Source organism: Fusarium musae, chromosome 3 (assembly GCF_019915245.1).
Source record: "Fusarium musae strain F31 chromosome 3, whole genome shotgun sequence".
Classification (NCBI taxonomy): Eukaryota; Fungi; Ascomycota; class Sordariomycetes; order Hypocreales; family Nectriaceae; genus Fusarium; species Fusarium musae.
In genome coordinates, this window is record NC_058389.1 from 4,230,900 (window position 1) to 4,251,518 (window position 20,619).

The 20,619-nt window shown below is 49.0% G+C and overlaps 6 protein-coding genes across 6 annotated transcripts; 3 read left to right on the forward strand and 3 right to left on the reverse strand.

Moving 5' to 3' along the window:
- Positions 1 to 619: 619 nt before the first annotated feature.
- On the reverse strand, positions 620 to 3,657 carry CHO2 (phosphatidylethanolamine N-methyltransferase; the record flags this gene model as incomplete). The annotated part of the gene is made up of 3 exons (XM_044822417.1): positions 620 to 694; positions 744 to 3,400; positions 3,474 to 3,657. The coding sequence occupies 3 exons, from the start codon at positions 3,655 to 3,657 to the stop codon at positions 620 to 622; spliced, it is 2,916 nt and encodes a 971-aa protein (XP_044683750.1).
- Positions 3,658 to 7,842: 4,185 nt separating this feature from the next.
- On the reverse strand, positions 7,843 to 8,857 carry TIF35 (translation initiation factor eIF3 subunit g; the record flags this gene model as incomplete). The annotated part of the gene is made up of 3 exons (XM_044822418.1): positions 7,843 to 8,067; positions 8,120 to 8,753; positions 8,829 to 8,857. 3 exons carry the CDS (start codon positions 8,855 to 8,857, stop codon positions 7,843 to 7,845), a joined length of 888 nt encoding a protein of 295 aa, XP_044683751.1.
- Positions 8,858 to 9,952: 1,095 nt separating this feature from the next.
- J7337_004728 (uncharacterized protein) lies at positions 9,953 to 10,309 on the forward strand (the record flags this gene model as incomplete). The annotated part of the gene is made up of 1 exon (XM_044822419.1): positions 9,953 to 10,309. The coding sequence occupies one exon, from the start codon at positions 9,953 to 9,955 to the stop codon at positions 10,307 to 10,309; it is 357 nt and encodes a 118-aa protein (XP_044683752.1).
- Positions 10,310 to 10,579: 270 nt separating this feature from the next.
- On the reverse strand, positions 10,580 to 11,918 carry J7337_004729 (uncharacterized protein; the record flags this gene model as incomplete). Its single annotated transcript, XM_044822420.1, has 2 exons — positions 10,580 to 11,658; positions 11,708 to 11,918. 2 exons carry the CDS (start codon positions 11,916 to 11,918, stop codon positions 10,580 to 10,582), a joined length of 1,290 nt encoding a protein of 429 aa, XP_044683753.1.
- Positions 11,919 to 14,118: 2,200 nt separating this feature from the next.
- J7337_004730 (uncharacterized protein) lies at positions 14,119 to 16,459 on the forward strand (the record flags this gene model as incomplete). Its single annotated transcript, XM_044822421.1, has 3 exons — positions 14,119 to 14,631; positions 14,679 to 15,643; positions 15,688 to 16,459. The coding sequence occupies 3 exons, from the start codon at positions 14,119 to 14,121 to the stop codon at positions 16,457 to 16,459; spliced, it is 2,250 nt and encodes a 749-aa protein (XP_044683754.1).
- Positions 16,460 to 17,896: 1,437 nt separating this feature from the next.
- J7337_004731 (uncharacterized protein) lies at positions 17,897 to 19,810 on the forward strand (the record flags this gene model as incomplete). Its single annotated transcript, XM_044822422.1, has 1 exon — positions 17,897 to 19,810. One exon carries the CDS (start codon positions 17,897 to 17,899, stop codon positions 19,808 to 19,810), a length of 1,914 nt encoding a protein of 637 aa, XP_044683755.1.
- Positions 19,811 to 20,619: the final 809 nt, after the last annotated feature.

Below are 20,619 nucleotides of genomic sequence, written 5' to 3' on the forward strand. Positions count from 1 at the left end.
AGGGCATAGGTGAAACAACAACCACGCTGATCAAAGAACGAAAAGATTCAGGCCAAAGATAGCAATTCTGCGATGAAAACAAGATGGAGGTGAAGATGCAGAAGGGAGATTGAGCCTTGGGCTCTGAAGGAATACACTAGAGAAGCCGTGCAGATTGTGGTGACACTGTGATGACTTCGTATTGCATGCAAGAGTATCACCAGATGGATCTAGTGTTGCCGCTAAAAGCATGGGTTTAGAGTTCAGCTTCCAACGTCGTTCCGCGGGGAGCGATTTGTTTCAGAAACAGTTTCAGTTGACTGCATGTTCAGTGATACTTTGATCATTGGATGATTGTACCTATTCAGGAATCATACCATGCCTGGGTGAGGCAATATACTAAAGCCTTGGGCCCTGATTCCAAAGGGTGAATTATGTCAACAGCGTAAGGGACTCTTTGATGGATTTATTTTGGTATCAAGACATCATGAGAAATGTTTTCGAGTTTGTAAATATTCTTTATTTTTAGTATCCTCTTACTTCGTTTTTGGTATCTCAAAAGCACTCCAACCAACACCTCACCCTACACTATCTCTACCAAAACCTGTCACTAACATCTCCAAACACATTCTTTTTGTAGCTAAGCCTTTTCTGACGGAAAGTCCTGAATTGCAGGCGTCGTGGTTCCTCTCGATAAGGACATGCTGTATGGAGCCTAATGAACTGTTAGCTTTGTGCAACCTCGTAGGTGATGCTGTACATACCAGAACTTCCTTAGCGTTACATATTCTCCAAGCAAGTTTACGAACGCTTCCATCTGCGGCCACTACTGGTGGTGCAAACTCGATGCCAAACATTTCTCGAATGGCGTAGACAATCCTCTTGGCATACTTTGTGTCACGCTCGACGTGGCCTCCGAAAGGCTCCTCAGGCTGGTTGGGTGCAATATCTGGATCACGGTCCAGGCAGTTTTGGACAATTGGAAGAAGTGCGGCCTCGACAGCTTGCTCGTACAAGCCCTTGGCACCAAGATCGACATCCTCTTCGTCAAACTTGCTAATTCGGATCTCGAAAGGTTCTGAAATCGTCATGGCATGATGGTGTCCGTTGTGATGGTATCTGAATTCGAATACACCTTGTGTCCACCACAACTTGTCACCTTCAAACACAACCTCGCCTTCGACTATGTCAGTTTCTGTGATCTCAGTTGAGGCCACGGGGTGTTCTTCGACCACAATGCTAACATCGGCAGTCAAGGCATCATAAGAGCCAGCATTTGTAGGTGCCCATCGTCCCAAAGAAGATACCTCAGTCGTTTCCCTTGAACGATTGTCGGTGACCATATAAAGACCAATCCAATCTTTCTTACTGTGGTTAGCAGGGGCCCTCCACTTCACTCGAAGAGGTGCTCCGTATTCAAAAGCCATGGTCTTAACGGGCTTAGGGAAACGGCCTGTCAAACTCTCCTTGCCAGTGTACTTCTCAACGATAGGTGCGTTGTTCACGGGAGTGCCCTGAACAGAAAGAGAGTATAACTTGGGATCATGGCCTTCTAGATCAGGAGCAATTCGCGTAATGGTGAGTCGTGCGGGGGCCATATTGAAGAGGGCCGAAGTATCTCGGACGATGGTCTTAACACCTGCTGCGAATTTAGGCCGAGCAGTATCAATAAAGTCCTCAACGAATTGGCTGGTGTCATCCAACACCTTGTCGACACTCTCTTGCCATCCCTTAACGGGAGGAGGCAATGATTTCTTGATGAACTTGGTAAGACCTGCTTCCTGACGTAGGCTTCGACCATAGATCTTTTGCATGTGGGGTCGCTCAATGTACGAGATGTAGTAGACGGTCAAGATCTGGGTAAACAGTGCCATAAGGAAAATGGATCGACTCCACGTAATGAGTGCGGCACCCCACACTGCAGCCGTTCCGAAGAACCGGTCAGGGTTGTTCAGGAACCGGTAAATAGACTTGTAAGTCAATTTAGCCTGTTGATCAAAGAAGAAATCGCCGCAGAACCAGCCAAATTCGCCGAGAGAATCATAGACACTGAATGCGGTCCACAACTGAAGGGCAACGAGACTAGCACCAAGAACATGCTTGAGCAAGACCAGGCCATAGGCCCAGTCTTCAGGAGGCGAGTACATCTTCCAGCAAGCAGCGACAAATGCAGCGTTACACATGATCATGCTGATGTGATGGAGGCCCTTCCATTGGCGCCAGGCTTCACCAGCACTCTCGCCGAATTTAAGGAAGTGGCGTGTCCACATCTTGTTCTTAGACTGTTGGTCGAGAATAAGACCTAGGCCGAGATGATACCAAACACGCCAGGCTAGAGCGTGGAACACGAAAGCCGCCTGCCATACGGCAGTTGAAGGTGTCACAAGAGTGAGGACGGCTACATAGAACGGCATAAGAATGACGGCGAAATCAGGGACGCGGAACAAGTCAAGATTGCTTAAACCAACAAGATTGTGGACGGGAGCTGGCTCGTCTTTCTGGGTGGGCGTAAGGGTCTGCTGGTCGAATGCACCTTCAAGCGATTTCATATCAGCGGGTATGGCATCACTTTGACCCCCGGAGACGGTCCGCTTGCGAGGAGGAGGCGGATTGTAGGTTTTCTCAATATGCGGGTTCTCGACAATCACAAGGAATGCGAATTGGGCCAAGTGAGCGAGGATCGAGATAAAGAGAACCTCATAGCTAGCAGCCATCATGGAAATACCGTAGTATCCAGCATATCCGATCGAGTACATGGGGTGAGGAGCCATCTCGAAGACACCGTCAAAGGTCAAGTCTTGGTCGATGAGGTAGAAGAAGTCTCCCCAATACCAGGCAAAGTCTTTCACAACACGGTGAGCGTCGAGTTTCACCCAGAGATTGAAGCCGATTAGGGCGATGCCAACAGCCCAGCGGGAGAAACCAATCAGAGGATTCTCCCCCTCAGGAGTGTGGCCACAGACCATGGCGAACAGGCAGTACGACACGAAATCACACATGAGGATCAAATCAACAACCCTTCGGAAGACCAACCAAGTATTGTACTCAATGGGGGCCTTCTCGAATTCATAGTCCTCGGGGATCTTTGTCTCGAGCTCGTTCTTTAGTAGCTTGTAGAGCCATGGTCGCGGGTTTTTTCCTGTTGAAGGATTCTCGAAGAGCTTCCAGCGCCGAGCCCAAGTGACAAGACGTCGGTGGTTTGACTGGATCTGGAGGAGTACACCAATGCCGATGTTGTAACAAGCTCGCCAGAACAGGAAGACAGCAGCGAAAACAATACGTTTCGAGCTAGACGGCAAGAAATAAGCAGCTAAGATGTGAAGACCCAGAATTGTCAAGACAATTGCATCAGAAAGGTTCTTAGGTTGTCGAGGATCCAAAAGCTGAGAGACCATATCATGGGTTGTGGGTACGATAAAGACTACATGTGACAGTCAGCCAAAGACGCACCGACGCAACACACCACCACAACAACCTTAATGGATTGTACATACCTGTGCCGTCTGGGGTTCGACCATACGTCTTACTAGACTTATCAGATTGGAAGGGCGCATCAGATGACTGGCGACTATGCCCTGGTTCTGCTTGAGGCTTGTCTTGCTGGGCAGGAGGATCAACCCCAGATTGCCGTTGCCGAAGCCCAGGGCCGGCGGCTGGCAGATCGGCGGCAGTACTCATGACTGGCGGCGATTCAACAATAAGAGGGCGATACGATGGCGACAAGGGATATCCAAGAAAGACAGCGACGAACTGGCAAGTTGAATGCCAAAAGGAGAAAAAGAGTGAAGGTTGAAATTGAAAGAAAGATGAGAGAGATCGGAATGGAAGAAGTTAAAGTCAGCTGTTGGGAGGGTTGCGGCGGGAGTTTGAAACGACGTCAGGGCTCCGCTGGCTTAGACGTTAGGGATGGGGTCACCTGGTTCAGAGCTATCAATCGCTGGACCGGCTGTTTAAGCCCTGGCGTGTCTCAACGCTAGTTCCTGGTTTAGCTCTGGGTCTGGGTCTGGAGCTGCGGCTCCATGAGTCAAAGAGGGGAGCGACTTAGCAGGGAGGTTGAGTGTCGATTTCAGTGAGCGTTGGAGAATGAGAGCAACATGCATGAAGCTACTGATTGGTGCGAGGTCTGAAAGCGGCGTATGAGAAGATGCTGTTTGAGCCTGTTTGAAGGAACAGTAACTCGTGTGTAAGTGAAAGAATGATGAAAACAAGAGGGAGAATGACGAATTTGACAAGAAGTTGTTGGGAAGTGTCCAGTTCGTGAAACCAGGCCAGCAGCACTTTCCGTCTCGTTCAAACGAGCATGTGCAATTAACAGGGCCACGGACTTGCCTCTCTCTCTACAGTGCATTGAGGCTTGAATGGGGGGCGTGCATTTTGCATTTGCGCCGCGGCAAGAGCGCTAAACCCACTGCGATTACCGGGCTCCCCACGTCCCACTTTCTCTTCCTTGCATCATCAACAATCAATCAAGAGAACAACAAAACATCAGGCATCTAGCATCAAACATGTCTCGATCGATACGATCTTTCGCGTTCCAGCGCTATTCTTTCATTAGATCCATACAACCAATTCCAGCAATTATTCGCTCTACCCATTCCCAAAGCCATTCTGATGGCCAAACTCCTGAAACTTCTCCAGTTACTCTAGAGATGCTCTACAAAGAAATCCAGGAGCAGAAGCAAATAATCCAGAAAGTCGAGCAATATCGTAAGTTATTGAAATACCATATTAAAACCAAGGTTTTAGATATCTGACAATTTTTAGAGGAGCAACAAATTCAGAAAGAAACACAGCGAATTCTTGAGGAAAACCAGCGACATTGGTTGGTAAAGTTCTTTCATAACCTCGATCCAAAAATCAAGTAGATCTTGTATTCATTTGGATGCTATCAAGTATGGACAGTAAGTTTCCCTAGGAATTCATTATTATTTAATACTAATCCTTAATATTCAGACAGTTCTACCAGCAATTCGTTACGTTCTTCGGCTCCCAGCGCCCATAATTGACCCATTTCGGGTTTTACGGATACAGTGGGATTGAGAGCTCTGTTCGGGAGATACTGGGGGAAGCGAGTTATGGAGGCGTGCTTTATTTCTTTGGTTATGGGCAGCACTCAGAGAACCACGGCAACAAAGAAGACTGTTATTGAAGTCAGCACTTGTCCATACCTTTATTACTAGAGCCAATCAGTGATTCATATCTATTCCAAGCGGTTTTGTAACTCCAGGATCAAGACTCTTTCCACCGATTCTACCCGTTCGCCATGCCCGCTCCCTCATGGACTCAACCGGACTCCGGCTCCGTGATGTAGGACGCCTCCCGATAGGTACCACTCCACAACGGGGTGGGGGGCATCGGAAGCGAGTTGCTCTACGGAGTACCTCTTCTGAGCTCTCACTCTGAAAGCGGACGACGATCTGATGCGTGGCTTTTCTCCGTAGAACCCTCATTTCTTTGACTCGGATAGTCAATAAACCCTGGTCGTTTAGTGTAAGCGTGGGGTACAATCACATGCAAATCTGCTTCAAGTAATGGAAGAAACGACAAAACATCCTAGACGATTTCTCCCAACAAAATGGAAAATTAGAACTGCTTCTAGGGTCTGACTATTACAGCTATTGCAAGGGGTTAAAGTGGTAGTTTATTTAGGTGCTTTTTCATGGACAAAAACACCCAAGCAAAGGAGACTCGAGGAGCATGGCGCGACTCGGATACGAGAACAAGGAATAAATACAGCATACGAGCATGTTTCCTCGCGTAAAGCTGTCTGAGAAGCGATGATTTGTCCTCGAGTCTCCTCAAGCCAGAGTATATTCAAGTGACGAGACCGGCGGAGTTGAACTGTCAGCTCTTATGTGATAAAGTTCAAAGCAAAAAACTATTGTCCTGGGGCTGAACTTTTCACTGTTAAACCATTTCCTTAGTGCAGGAGCCATTTGGCCAGGACTTTACCTAAAGGCAAAGTGTTTGGGATGTTCTGACTATATAAAGCTTTACTTTTCTAGGTTCAGGCTGCAACTGAGGCAGCTACTTCATGATATTGACTGAATGAAGCTTTACCACCTGGGAGGCAATGAATGTTTAAATTATGCTCGGTTTTAGAGATGCTTGGATCCAATACCTTTCGAGGATGACATGCAAACGTGAAAAAAATATATATAAAGGTTTACTGAATCTCCTGTTATGCCTTCAGCAATACAGAGACGCTGACGATGTAGCTCTTCAACACTCTTAGTTAGGACGCCACCTTTACAGGATTATCTGCAGTAATAACTTGTCCATTCATGATTACTTTGAGAATATGTAAACAACAATATTCTTCGGCCTTTCTAGACTGATCACAAGACCTTCATCCTGAATCAAAGTATATCTGTCAAACAAGCATGGAATATCCGCCCTAGTCACAAAATATTCAGGGTCTCGAATTACACGACCCTTGCCCTCCAAGCTAGTCAAATCTGTTGAGATGAAAAAAGACCAATTGTCATAATGATCGTGGCCTTTTCTAATTCCTATAAGGGAAACCCGAAAGAGCCCCGTTGGCATGTAAATGCACGAGTTATATCCCGCATCGTCTGACCCTTGCTTGTTTGCGACTGAGCTAACCTCGTGTCTTAGAGACCTCGGGTTGAGAGCCGGTTAATACTGGATAAGGACATTTATTTATCCTCGATTTTCTATTAGTTTCCATGCTAGAATACAGAGCCTTAGCCTCTATTGAACCATATTTCTTCATCTTGAAATTATGGGCTTAGAGTAGTTGGTCATTCTACCTGTCAAAGGCTTTTCCTCCATATCCCATCCGAGGATAGGGAATTCTACCCAGATCTTGGAAATTATCCCGCGGTATTACTACGATAGATAAATATTTAAAGAAGCCATATCATATCTGGAAACACTTTTCCCCTTTGTCCGATGTTTTGTCGGTTCGTGGCCTACTGTCATTAAACAAGACCTCACAATAGAGTCGCCAGATCGAGAGGTGAGTATATTTAAGTTCAAACCACTCAACAGACGATACGGTATCTTCATATCCTGAGACTTTGGAGTTGTTGAATTCTCATGGTTTTAAGGATGAGAACTTGAGAGACGAAAGGAGGTTAATAGTACTCTCTCCACCACAAGATACCGCCATATGACCCCTTTCACAGCAGTGTTTAATAATAAATTCTTCACCACAGATCTTAAGTATTTTTCCGTTGAGCTTTAAGATCCTGAGCGGATCTCATGCGAAGGCACTGGATCTCGTTCAACTTGGCATTCCTGGAACCTCATAAGACCATGAAGCTTTATAATGTGGTGGGATATGGAACTCCGGCACCTTCAGAGGCACTTTTCAATATAAGAGTCTTTGGCTATCATAAATATACAGCAGGCATACAGATCTCATTTACGGTACGTAACGGATGTCTTGTGATATGTGCTCATTGACGAGTTTACAGCCTATTCATAAGGATCCGAGTCACCACGAACCTGGAAGGTAACATCAACGACATCCGTTTTACAGGAGGAGGTGAAAGCGAAGAGCTTGATTTGGCAAGCAGCTGGTCACTGTCCTCTTTCATTACCCCTTCAAGCAGCCCTTTAAGGACATGCTGCCGACTCCCGATGGCCACTCATTTAACAGATCTTGATTTATGCTGTCTCCCCCTATCTTCACATCATACCTCATATCACAAAAAGACCAAAGTTCACTTTTGTCCCACTCCAGACCCCCATATCCCAAGGGTCATGAAATTCATGAGGCTTATAAAAAACAAAATATCTTTTTTTGAAAAAAATCCCCGCAACCGATCGATGCAATTACCGTGCGTGACAACTAAACCCCATGACAAGATCGAAACATGATCAGCAGCAGCCGCCTTACGCAGCCTTCTTGGCAAACTCCACCCGCAGAATGAGATGCTTGAAACCAAATCCGTCCATCTTCGCACAGGCCTTGACGGCATCGCCCCGGTCTGCGAAGCTGATGAACGCAAAGCCCTTGGCCATACCGGTTTCCCGGTCCTTGGCAAGGAATACTCGGGTGACGCGGCCGAAGCGCTCGAACATGTCGCGCAGTTCTTGCTCCTCTGCCATCTCGGAGACCTATATATGTTGTTAGTATGGATATGTGAATGGCCGGCGTGACGGCACTTACGTTGGTGACACGCAGTGTAGCAAAGTCGTCCCTCTCGCCGAACTTTGACCCCATTCTCTCGCCAGCTGATCCAGTTCCACGCAGAGCGGGGGGAACATATGAACCCTTCTTGTTACCAGCAGCGCCCGCGCCAGCAGCCGCGGGCTCGTCTCCCATACCAGCAGCAACATCCCCGGCGGGAGTCTCTCCAATAGGCGCCATGGTATCCTTGTAGGGACATCTGGCAGTGAAATGCTGACCGTTGCAGATACGGCACTTGACCTGCTTGTCCTTGAGCTTGTCCTTCATGGACTGGGCGTTGGCGTCGGCGGACTCATCCTTCTCGGCCTTTCGCCAGTTGACGCTTGGTCGGAAGATGATGTTCTCGCCGACGGAGGTGGTGTCGGGGGCAGGGCCGGGGGGATCCTTTGCGCTGAGGCCGAACTTGGGCCAGGTTTTTCGGTCGGCGACGCGGGGGTTTACGGTCTCGGTGTGGGTGGTGAAGCGAATTCGGCGGGTGGTCTTGACCTTTCGGCCGTCGTCATCGTAACGGAATGTGATGATGGTCTTTGTTCCATCCTTGTTGGAGATGGTCTGAGGCTCGGGGAGATCGGTGGAGGTCTCCTCGATATCGTCGTCGTCGGCCCAGTCGTGCCTGTTTTTGAATGGTGGGGTTAGTCAAAAGGATATCGATTACAAGACCCCAGTCAAGGAGAGCAGAGCAACTGACTTGGGCTGGTTCGCTACGGCGGCAGCCATTTTGAATCGAGCGTATCCGTGCGATTTGTTCAGAGGTTATGTGTAGGTCTCGCGGTGCCGTAGGGATGCGTCGTCGTGGCTCGTACGGGCGTCACTTCGTGATCGTGGGGTTTTAGTGATAATTGAATTTATTCACTTTTTCGTGGTGCGGCGGTTTGAGCACAGGTGGGGCAGATGTCAAGCCACAGCTGCTCGAGGCGAAGGATTGTCGAATCACATGATGTGCACTAGCCACAGGGCCAACTTTATCCCATCCGGTGCATCGAGCATGAATAGTGATTAAAGGTGAAATTTGGTGACGTTACTTTGAGGATTCTCAACCTGAGGCTTGATAGTTCTGTTACGTGGGATCATGCCACGGACAGAATTTGAATAGAATCATCATGGAGATTGCCACTGGTTAAACGGAAAAGCGGCATGAGAGGATTCGAACACGGAAGAGGGATGTGTGGCGCAGCTGAACTCGTGCAACACGTTTGAATTCGGGGTTTGTTTCAGAGCCGCACTTGAAGCAAATACTCACTCGTATAAAATGATTTGACCATTATTCGACATGTGTGAGAAGAACTGATACAAATCTGTGACTCGGCAAATATCCTTGAAAGGGTCTCCTTGTTGGGAGATGAGATGAACTTGTCAAAAACGCCAAGGGACAGATGCTCGAATCTATTGAGCCAAGCGTGGCGCAGCTGAAAGAGAGTCCAATCCGGGTCCACGTAATGGAGCGACGCGGTCTCTGTGGCGCTCGGAAGCGCGCTGAGGCCATGTGAGAGGATACGATACGGGGCCGGGGCAGCCTGAGAGGGAAGAGGAGGGAGGGAGCTTGAGACTGACTTTGGCACCAACGCCAAAAACAATCTACTGCGAGCTTGGCTTTGGCTCTGGGCACTTCTCCTCACTATCCGAGACTGTTTCTTTTTCCATTTGTACTCATTCACATCCACTCTCTCTCTTTCACTCTTCCATTCTCCATCTTCACTTCTTCGTCTCTTCTCTTGGCGATCGCTTCATTCGCCCTTATATCTCGATAACTTTGCGCGCGATACCCCCCAAATCTAAACTACCTCCTTTTTCTGTCGCAAACAAAATCACACCATGGCTTTCAAGCAAGACGAACCTCCCGCCTACGGCCCTCCCCCAGGTGCCCCTCAGCCTACATACGGCGGCTACCAGCAAGACCCATACGGCCAGCAACAAGGTCAATTTCCCCAGGGCCAGCAGCAAGGCTACTACCAACAAGGCCCTCAGATGGGCTACTACAACCAGCAACAAGGTCCCTTTCCCGCCGGCCAGGGTCCCTATCCTCCTCAGCAAGGCCCCTACGGACAGCCTCCCCCTCAGGGCTACTACCCCCAAGATGATCAGAGAGGAGGCGGTGGTGCTGGCGGCGGTATCATGACTGGTCTTCTCGCTGGTCTGGCGTGCTGCTGCTGTTTGGACTGCCTTTTCTAAATGCCGATTTCACTGCGACTCGATACCACCCGCCGATGGCGGACGTGCAGACAAATTGGAGGGATCGGAAGCGCAGCGTGGCGCATCAGCAAATGGAAAAGGTTTCCTGTTTCACGGCGTTGGGGGATCATTCGACTACAGAGCTCTGATTCTATGTTGTGTGTTTCTTTGTTTTCTCGATAAAGTACGACGTATAATCTCATAATATTCAGTCTCAATGCGCATATTTGTCTCCACGTGTGTGAATGTCAAGCCAAAACTGATATGATACTATGCTGCGGCAAAGGCTGTCTCAAACTCGGACCTAACCTTTGCGACACAATCATTTGTGTAAATCATCTTTTGTACATCCGGAGACGTCCACTTGTCAGGGACCGAACCACTGGACTTGTGCTCCTTGAACATCCTATCTCTCTCCTCCTTTGCTTTTCCTTCGCCCAGATGCAGTGTTCGACCAGACAGATATGCCATTTCGACGAGATTCGAAGTCCATTCCTTTCGAGATTGCTCATACACCTTCAAGCACTTGGCAATAGTCTCGGGCCGAGTATCAGGGGCAAGGGATAGAACCTCGGCGATTGTTGAGCCGTCTTCAATAGCCATTGCAGCTCCTTGGCTGAGATGTGGGAGCGTTGGGTGACAAGCGTCTCCTAACAATGCCACTGATCCCTGAGTCCATGTAGGCAAAGGCTTGTACATCCTTAGTCGCCACTCACAGACCTCTCCTTCAGGGACCAGATTGAGCATCTTCTGTACAAGAGGACAGAATGTCTCAAACACTTCCAGCATAACTTTCTTAGATCCCTTAGTTGTGTATGTGATTGAAGGAGCGGATGCAAAGTTGTCATCTGGCTGGACAGTCGACAGGTTGTAAATGGACTTATTGGCGATTGAGTATGCGATAATGTGTCGTTTCTCTCCCACCCATCTTACAACCTCATCGCTATCAATGAGAGCCAGTAATTCAGGATCGTGAGCCATGTCTTCTCGCTTGAGCATGATACGGTAGGCAGCTTGACCGGTCTCGGCCTCTTCGGGCGTGGCGTTGACTTGTTGCAGGAGCTGGGATCGAGTTACACTCTTGATGCCATCGGCGCCGAGAAGAATATCAGCTTCACGGGTGAATGCCTCTCCATCTCTGGGCTGAAGCTTGAAGACTACTTTGGGAGCAAAGCCCTCAACTTCGATCAGGCTTGTGGCAAAGTGAAAGGTGATGGCGCTCTCTTTCTTGCAAGCTTCGTATAGATGACCAGCTAAGGAAGCTCGATGGCCGCAGAGGTGTGAAAAACCGTATTTTCCCTTAATATCAGGCATATCAACATGAGCGAGCTCAACATTAGTTGATCCCTCTGTAAAGGGTCAGTGTATGCTCCGAAGTCTAGGGATACGTAAACTTACGGCGAATGCTGCTCCCAGCTACGCAAGTAGCTTCTCTCTCAATATCATCCCAGCATCCCAACCTGTCAAGAATTCTCCCCATGTTAGGAGCCATCTGAATACCAGCTCCTACAAAACCAAGGCTACTGGCAGTTTCATAAACATCAATATGTTTGAAACCTCGTTTGGCTAGAGCTAGGGCAGCTCCTAGTCCGCCCATGCCGGCGCCCATGATGGCGATTTGCAAGTCTTTGGTGCTAGCCATGATGTTCAAGCCAATTGAATACTCGTGAGGCCAATAAGAAGGATGACATTAAAGATAGAGACTTGGCACTTCGAGAAGTTGTCGAGACTTATATATACATATATCTAGTCTAATGACGGTTCTTCCTTTATCCGATCTCATCCATATATCGTTACCTACCATCCCGAATCAAATGCCGGTGCGGGGCCCCGAGTCGGATGTATGTTTCTCAATGGAGCTTGATCGATATATGTACGAGTCCGAGAAAGGGCTCTTCACGAATAACTAATTACATACAGAAACGAAGGATTTCAAGTGTTTTTCGCTTTATTTCCTTATTCGGATTGTGGGAAGCTCCTATATCGGCGGAGATAATTCGCATTATTCAGCGTCTGCAGAATCTGGGGCTCTCCGGTGTCGTCATCAATTCACTTTGACACATGTTTAGGCCATAAGCACTATCATGTGCTATTCTTTTATCGACTAAAACGTTAGACTTTGGTGACGATGCATTGGATAACGTGTCTTTGCGGAAGCATTTCTCGGCATGTGGGAGAGACTTCGGAGACCGAAATGGTTTCTGATGTTTCTCTCTGCCACTGCAATATTTGTCGTTATTCGACTGGCTTGCTTTTCACGTCCTATCTTCCGACCGAAAAACCGAGATCTTTTGACGGGTTGAGTGTCTTTGAGGGGAATGATGATGTGTGCCGGTATTTCTGCTCGACATGTGGCTGCCATGTATATCAATCACACAAAGATCAAGACGGCGAGTCGAGGTGGAGAGTGGCTACAGGTGTCATCACAAGAAGCGATGATTCAAGCGGAAGAGTGAGTTATACGTCGCACCAGAAAGTGGAAGATACCATCGACGGAGGTGCGTCGGTATGGCTTCCTCTTGAGGCACAGCAGAATTCTTCGAATCGCGCGTATTCGGGTTCAGTTACACCGAAACCGAAACATCTCGATGCGCTTTGTGCATGCGAGGCTATCCATCTTCGCATCACACGCCCGAACGAGGCCAGCTATTTGCCGCATCGCAGTTATCCTGACCTTATGTATCCTTACTGTTCTACTGACGAGTCCATCACGTCAAACCCATCAGACGATAAGTGGTGGATCAAAGGAGACAGATATCTCGCTGGAACCTGCGCCTGTGAATCTTGCCGGCTGGCCTCTGGGTTCGAGATACAGATCTGGGCTTTTATCCCCCGAGCAAACCTATTGATTCTTCCTACAGATGGCTCAGGATCAGAGGTTCCATTGGACTTTGAGAGGTTACCGACGGGTGCTCTGAAAGCATATCAATCATCGCAGGGTGCAGTTCGTCACTTTTGCGGCGGATGTGGCGCAACTGTGTTTTGGCGAGATGCTACAGATTCAAGTGTAGTTGATGTGAGTGTAGGATTGCTTCGAGCTGATGAAGGAGCTAGAGCAGAGAACTGGCTTCATTGGCACAAGAGCCGCATAAGTTTCGCTGAAGAAGTGCAGACTCATCGATCTGGTCTCCTGGCTACAGCAGCCCAGGGTTTATTGGGTAATCTTGCGATGGGCCTGAAGGGAAACTCTGAAGGTGGATTAGACTAATCATAATAATCTTAGGTGAAGATCTTATGATAGCAGATGATATTCCCCGGAAATGAAACTTTGTTTCCTATAAAAACGGTCGTTAATCTTGCAACGGCTAGGATCGACGTTTCAAAACAGCGTTGCATGAACAATAGGTCAGAGGTAAACAACAATGAAGCCGAGAAGAATTCAAGTACAAAATTCCTCGAACACAGCACAGCACTAGAATAAAGTCATGAAGCTAATTAAGCTTATTTACTTTATTCTGTCTAGCCTCTTCATATTTCCCTCAGCATCAGAACATTTCCGTCCATGAATAGACAACTCTACACACGATAAACATGCCCGCTAATAAACCCCCAATTCCTAATCCCTGTCCTACCCAATAGAACTACACCTTTGCAACACGAGCATCGTTTCACAAAAGTGCTCGGTGTAGAATTCGATGTCGCCCTCGACTAAAAATGGCAGAACATTTCAGCTATTACCATCCATCGGCATAAGTGACCAATTGAGCGTAGCACGTGCCTCGAGCGAAGATCATATAAAAAAGGATCTAATGGAAGGCAAAAGTAGAGACTACTCTTTTCTGCAGAGGAAGAGTACTATCCTGGCAATCATGGTTGGTTCAAGTCTCGTTGGCCTATTGGCTGTTGTTCTCCAGATATGTTTCGTCAAGGCGGTGGACGTAGACGTTGCGGTTTCTGCTTACACCGGCGACGTCGAGTCTGATTGGACTGCCGTTTACTACTCTGATCAGAAACCTCTATTGATTGGAAATGATGGGGGTCCTGATAAGGGAGGCTTTCACGTCTATGATCTCAACTCAAAGGCTCCGTTGGAAGAAGTCGCTGCGAAAACACCTGGACGCAGCAAGCTTGTCACGACAGTTTACGATGTCAACAAGAAGGATATCCTCGTCACTATCGCTCAGCCTGATTCTGTTGTCCGCGCTTATGAGGTGCCAAAGTTTAAGCAGATCAAAGACGCGGACTTTAAAGTTCTAGGAGATTGGTCTGCGCTGTGCAGTTGGAAGAGTCCTGCTGGGAACGATTATGTCTTCTTGTTTGGAAAGGGACAGGCAGTTCAACTACTCCTCCAGGAGACAAAGAAGTCATTTGAGTTTGTCCAGGTGTGTTTTCCTCGGAGAAGAGGTGATAATGTTTGCTAACTTGCTAGATCCAAACTTTCCCTACTGACTTTGAAACATCGGGATGTGCCGTTTCACGCTCCGAGTCTCGCATGTACATCTCTACAGATGACGACAAGAGCGTTTATGCCTTTTCACTTAAAGAGTCTACAAAAGCGCCCAAGATCACCAAGGTTGGCAAGGCAGAAGACGATGTGACCGGCTTGGCCGTCTACGTTCCCAAGAAGGGCTCCGACTACTTATTTGTCGCCCAGACTGACAAAGTCGCTGTCTACGATTCCTCTTTCAAGCTCAAGGGCACATTATCTTTGACCGGGCAAGAAGACATTGAAGTGCAGGGTCTGAACATATATCAAGGTGCTACGAGCAAGTATCCTGCTGGTGCTCTGACATACGCCATTGAGTCAGAGGATGTCAACGGTTTCGCTGTCTCGTCCCTTGAGAATGCTTTGGAGAAACTCAAGCTTGAGGCCAACACGAAGTACGACCCCAGAAAGGTCAAGACAGACACCAAGACTGAGCCAATCTGCAAAACTTGCGGGGGAAACGGCTACTGTATCAAGGACAAGAAGAGCAAATGCGAGTGCTTCGCTGGGTTTGCTGGAAATACCTGCAGTAGGTTCACCTGCACCGACAAGTGTTCCGGCCATGGAAAGTGTGTTGGACCCAACGAGTGTAAATGCGACAAGGGATGGGGTGGTCTTCACTGCTCGTTTCTTCTCATCGAGCCAACCTACGAGACTGAATCTCGTCTTGGTGATGGCGATGATCCCGCCATTTGGATCTCGCCTGAGGGGCCGGAAAATTCTCGAATCGTCACGACGATGAAGTCTGGAAAGGAAGCTGGTCTTGGGGTCTTCGACTTGGCTGGTAATCTTCTCCAGTCTTTCACAGCTGGCGAACCTAACAATGTCGACATGATCTATGGCTTCAAGGCAGGTAATCGAAAGGTTGACCTTGCTTTTGCTGCTTGTAGAGCTGATGATACGCTCTGGTAAGTTACTTCTCTCTATTATTTGAACTTATCTGACGACCAAGTCTCTTCGAGATGCTGCCCAACGGCACATTGACCAATATTCCTGGCGGTATTCACCCTGTTGTTGATGACTACAAAGTCTACGGCTCATGCACCTACAAGTCACCCAAGACAGGAAAGCAATATCTCTTCGTCAACGAGAAGTCAGCACGATATCTCCAGTACGAACTCACTTCCACATCTAAAGGAGAACTCCAGACAAAGCTTGTCCGAGAGTTCCAAGGCGGCAGTGGAGGCCAAGTAGAAGGCTGTGTATCCGACGAGGAGAACGGCTGGATCTTCCTCGGCGAAGAACCCTCTGCCCTGTGGCGATACGACGCAGAGCCCGATTCAAAAGACAAGGGTGTAGTAATCGGCAAAGTCGGCGATGGCAACCTCTACGGCGACGTTGAAGGCGTGACCCTCGTCTACGGCTCCAAGCCCACGGAGGGTTTCATCCTAGTATCATGCCAAGGCGTCAGCGCATACAACGTCTACCGCCGAGCCGCTCCTCACGAGTTCGTTACCACCTTCACACTCGTAGAGTCATCAGACGGGCAGATCGACCCCGTGTCCAATACAGACGGCATAACAGCTGTGGGCACGGCTCTGAACAAGGATTTCCCTCATGGTTTGGTGGTTGTGCACGATGATGCGAACCAACTGCCCAATGGCAAGACCAGTGCTGAGGCGAGCTTCAAGCTGGTTAGTCTTGAGAAGATCCTGGGGTCCAAGGTGTTGGGGGAAAAGGGCCTGTTGGATCAGGTGGATAAGAACTGGGATCCTAGGAAGTGAAGAACGCATGGAGCAGTTAGTGGGCTTTGCCTGGGTGAAGTTGTGTCTCTTTGAGAGGCCAAAGTCATCACCCCTGAATCTATTGAGACCCTTTTTGAGTTAATCAAGAACCTTCTCAGCGTCCCATAACAAAGAACGCAAGACGAACATTTGTATGTGTTCTGATATGGCATTGATCATCGCCAAAGAGACTACTCATGTGCTTGTGATGTCGAGTGGTCACATAGGAGTGGCGTTTACATGAGGCGGAACAGTCTCGACACACTTCCGCCGTCAGTGCTTTTGCCTTTTATTCTAAGTCTCTCATGGATATCAACCATATGGACTTCTTAGATCCACTATACTTCATAGATAATTGGTTGCTGTCGTGGGTGGGCGCCGCAATGCTTGACACTGCCAGACGGCGCCAGGATATTAAGCATCCGTGTTGTCAGATATCAGCACAGACGATGTTGTTCATTGAAAGCCTATAGATATTGAGTTATGACTGTGCTGGCCTTTTACGATAACTCCCCACTATGAACTGAAGATATCTTCAAGTTCAGTGCGCAGTGACTGACAACATCACCCCTAACTGATATTACAGTCGTAGCATAACCACAGCAAGTACAAGTTAACCCAAAATAAACATTTTTCCTTCTCAGACACTCCCAAACTCTGTCAAAGCCACTTCTCAAAGAGAAAAGTAGGTTTGTTTCATCTCCTCTCGCCGTTTGTAGGCCACAACCGCCCCCTTGCCCTTTTTGGGTGTCAATAGAACCTCACTAAGCACCGAGAGACGTCAATAGCCAAATAAATCCGCCAAACTCGCATGAACCAACGTTTATCCCGCCCGCCAAGATTAATCTCCTCGTGCATTCGCGTCTGGCAAGTAAAAAGCGAGACGAATGAGTTGCAAGTGTCACATATCGTTAAGCTAGGAGTAGTTGGCTTCTGTGAATAAGCCGCAAAGTTATTCACACCTCTTGGAGGAAGCTTTGATATCTTTTACATACACCTCGTGGCTTGTACCGTCTTTGATCGTCTTTGATTTGGTTCTATTGGGAATAGAAATCTCGCATTGACTGCTACTGTTCGAACCGAAGAGCGAAGGGGGCTTATTGACCCCGCAAAGCGTCAATAGACCTCAATAGAAGCCTTGCAACACCACAACCAGAGCGAGTGTGTGTATGCACGGGCAAATTCCCTTTCTCTCAGGATGGCCAACTTCTCAATCTTTATCATGAACACTGAACTCGAGATCTATAAAAAAAACTACTCAATTCCATCATAAATACTCTCCTTTTTTTCTCTCCAGACTCGTTCCCATCGAAAGAAGGACAACGATATCTCAAAACACCTTTGATACACGACAACTCCTTTACGAGTACCACTCACTTTAACAACTTTTACACTTCAAAACACTCACTCACTACTAAGACACACAAACCTCCTGGGATGAAATACTCCTTCGTTACTCTGGCCGCGGTGGCCGGAGCCGCACTCGCGGCACCTCCGCCGTCCGCCATCGACAACTTCGGCCCGGATTTCTTCACCCCTTTCTGCAACCTCGACTACAAGGGGAAGCCATGCGAGGAGCTCGTTGGCAAGGGCGACAAGAACGCTGATGCCATCTGCAAGGCTGGCCGTGAACACTTCTGCGGTCCTAATCAGAAGCGTGATGCTGTCCCTGAGCCTCAGCCTGACCCTGTTGCTGATCCGATGCCCTGGTGTACTTGGCGTGGACAGCCGTGCTGGAAGGAGAAAATGAAGGCTAAGCGTGAAGCTATTCCCGAGCCTGTTGCAGCTCCTCAACCTGATCCCGTCGCTGATCCTATGCCTTGGTGTACCTGGCGAGGACAGCCCTGTTGGAAGGAGACGATGAAGGCCAAGCGCGAGGCTATCCCCGAGCCTGTCGCAGTCCCTCAACCCGATCCTGTTGCCGACCCCATGCCCTGGTGCACTTGGCGCGGCCAACCTTGTTGGAAGGAAAAGATGGCTAAACGAGAGGCCATCGCGGAGCCAGTTGCTGCACCCCAGCCTGACCCAGTTGCCGAGCCGATGCCGTGGTGCACTTGGCGAGGCCAGCCATGCTGGAAGGAAAAGATGAAGGCTAAGCGTGAAGCTGAAGCTATTCCCGAGCCCATCGCCGCTCCTCAACCCGACCCCGTTGCCGACCCCATGCCCTGGTGTACCTGGAGGGGCCAACCCTGCTGGAAGGAGAAGATGGCTAAGCGTGAGGCTATTGCCGAACCCGTCGCCGCTCCTCAGCCTGATCCTGTTGCTGAACCTATGCCTTGGTGCACCTGGCGCGGACAACCTTGCTGGAAAGAAAAGATGAGAATGGCTAAACGCGATGCTCTTCCTGAGCCAGTTGCTGCCCCTAAGCCCGACCCTGTTGCTGAGCCCATGCCTTGGTGCACATGGCGAGGTCAGCCTTGCTGGAAGGAGAAGATGCGCATGGCGAAGCGTGAGCCTGAAGCTATCCCCGAACCCGTCGCTGCCGCCAAGCCTGATCCCGTTGCTGAGCCTATGCCTTGGTGCACATGGCGCGGGCAGCCCTGCTGGAAGGAGAAAATGAAGCTCAAGACCCGCGAAGCCGCTCCCGTCGCTGAGCCCCAGCCCAAGCCTTGGTGCATGTGGCGTGGACAACCATGCTGGAAGAAGACCAAGCGCGCCGCTGCCCCTGAACCCGCCCCCGAGGCTGAGAACGAACCTAGATGGTGCATGTGGCGAGGCCAGCCTTGCTGGAAGAAGACCAAGCGCGATGCTACTCCTGAGCCTTGGTGCATGTGGCGTGGCCAGCCCTGCTGGAAGGCTAAGCGCGACGCTGCTCCCGAGCCCTGGTGTATGTGGCGAGGACAGCCATGCTGGAAAGCCAAGCGTGATGCCGGTCAAGCTCTCTCCAACGCCCTCCACGCAACTCGATCCCTCGACACTCGATCCGCCGACGCACCCAGCACCGCTCATCTCCCCCGCGACGCCGCCCACAAGGCCAAGCGCTCCATCGTCGAGCTCGCCAACCTGATCGCCCTGTCTGCGCGTGGTAGTCCCGAAGAGTACTTCAAGAGCCTCGAGCTCGAGACCTTCTTCCCTGATGCTGCTCCCAACGCTACGGCCAAGCGCGACCTCAACACTCTTCAGGAGGATAAGCGCTGGTGCATGTGGCGAGGACAGCCTTGCTGGAAGGCCAAGCGCGCTGCCGAGGCAGTTCTCGATGCCGTCGATGGCGATGATGGTGCTACTGGTCCTGGAGGTCCCGACTCTCACTACGATACTCGGGATTTCAAGTCTGAAAACTTTGCGGCTAAGCGGGATCTAATTGCCATCAAGGCAGCAGCTCGCAGCATTGCCGACATACCCGAGGAATAAGCAAGTTCCACATCATATTCTCACATCGAGCATCTTCTAACATTTTCAGGTGGCTTTTGAATCCGATCGTTTGCTTTTACAGTACGTCGGTGATATTTTTCGTCACTCTTTATCTACCAAAATTAGCAAAAAAATACGCTCGAAGAAATAACAGAGACAAAACGAACAGGTGGATATGGCCATGCGAGAGGACGAGTTCCTCTGTTCTCTTCTTGCAGCTTAATATTGCTGTACTTTATTTCTGGATAACGGCAGTGGATGGCTTGAGTCTGCTGCTTTTTCAAATACGATTCTGCTTTTGGCATGAGTCGATAGGCATGGTTAGGATAGCTCCAAATAGTTGCTCGAATTCAACTGATTGTCTCAAATGTTCTTGATTCTTGTGATGTAGCATAAATGGTTGTTTGAGTGAGGTGAGGTCAATGTTGACAGTGCAGAGTTTGACTATATTGATTGGACCCCGGTTCTGTAGGACAGGCATCCAACATTTGCAAGGGGATGCAAGTAGCAGACTCTTCAGCCTCATTGCCTTTGAAAGAACAATATCAAGACATACGCATTGTAGCATCGTAGATACAGTGCATTGTTGTGTGCATGTCATGCAGCACGGGTAGATCTTATGCTGATCATCCTTCAGCGTCGTTACATTTGACGGTTCAAACATTCACAGACCCTGACTCCCATCAGCAGGTCATTTATCACGAGTAGATACTACATCTCAAAGTATGTACGTTCAATCATTGCGCTCCTCCCCATCGTCGAGGGAAGCACCGCACCCAAGATTGTTCGCTTTTCTCTCCATTCTGAGT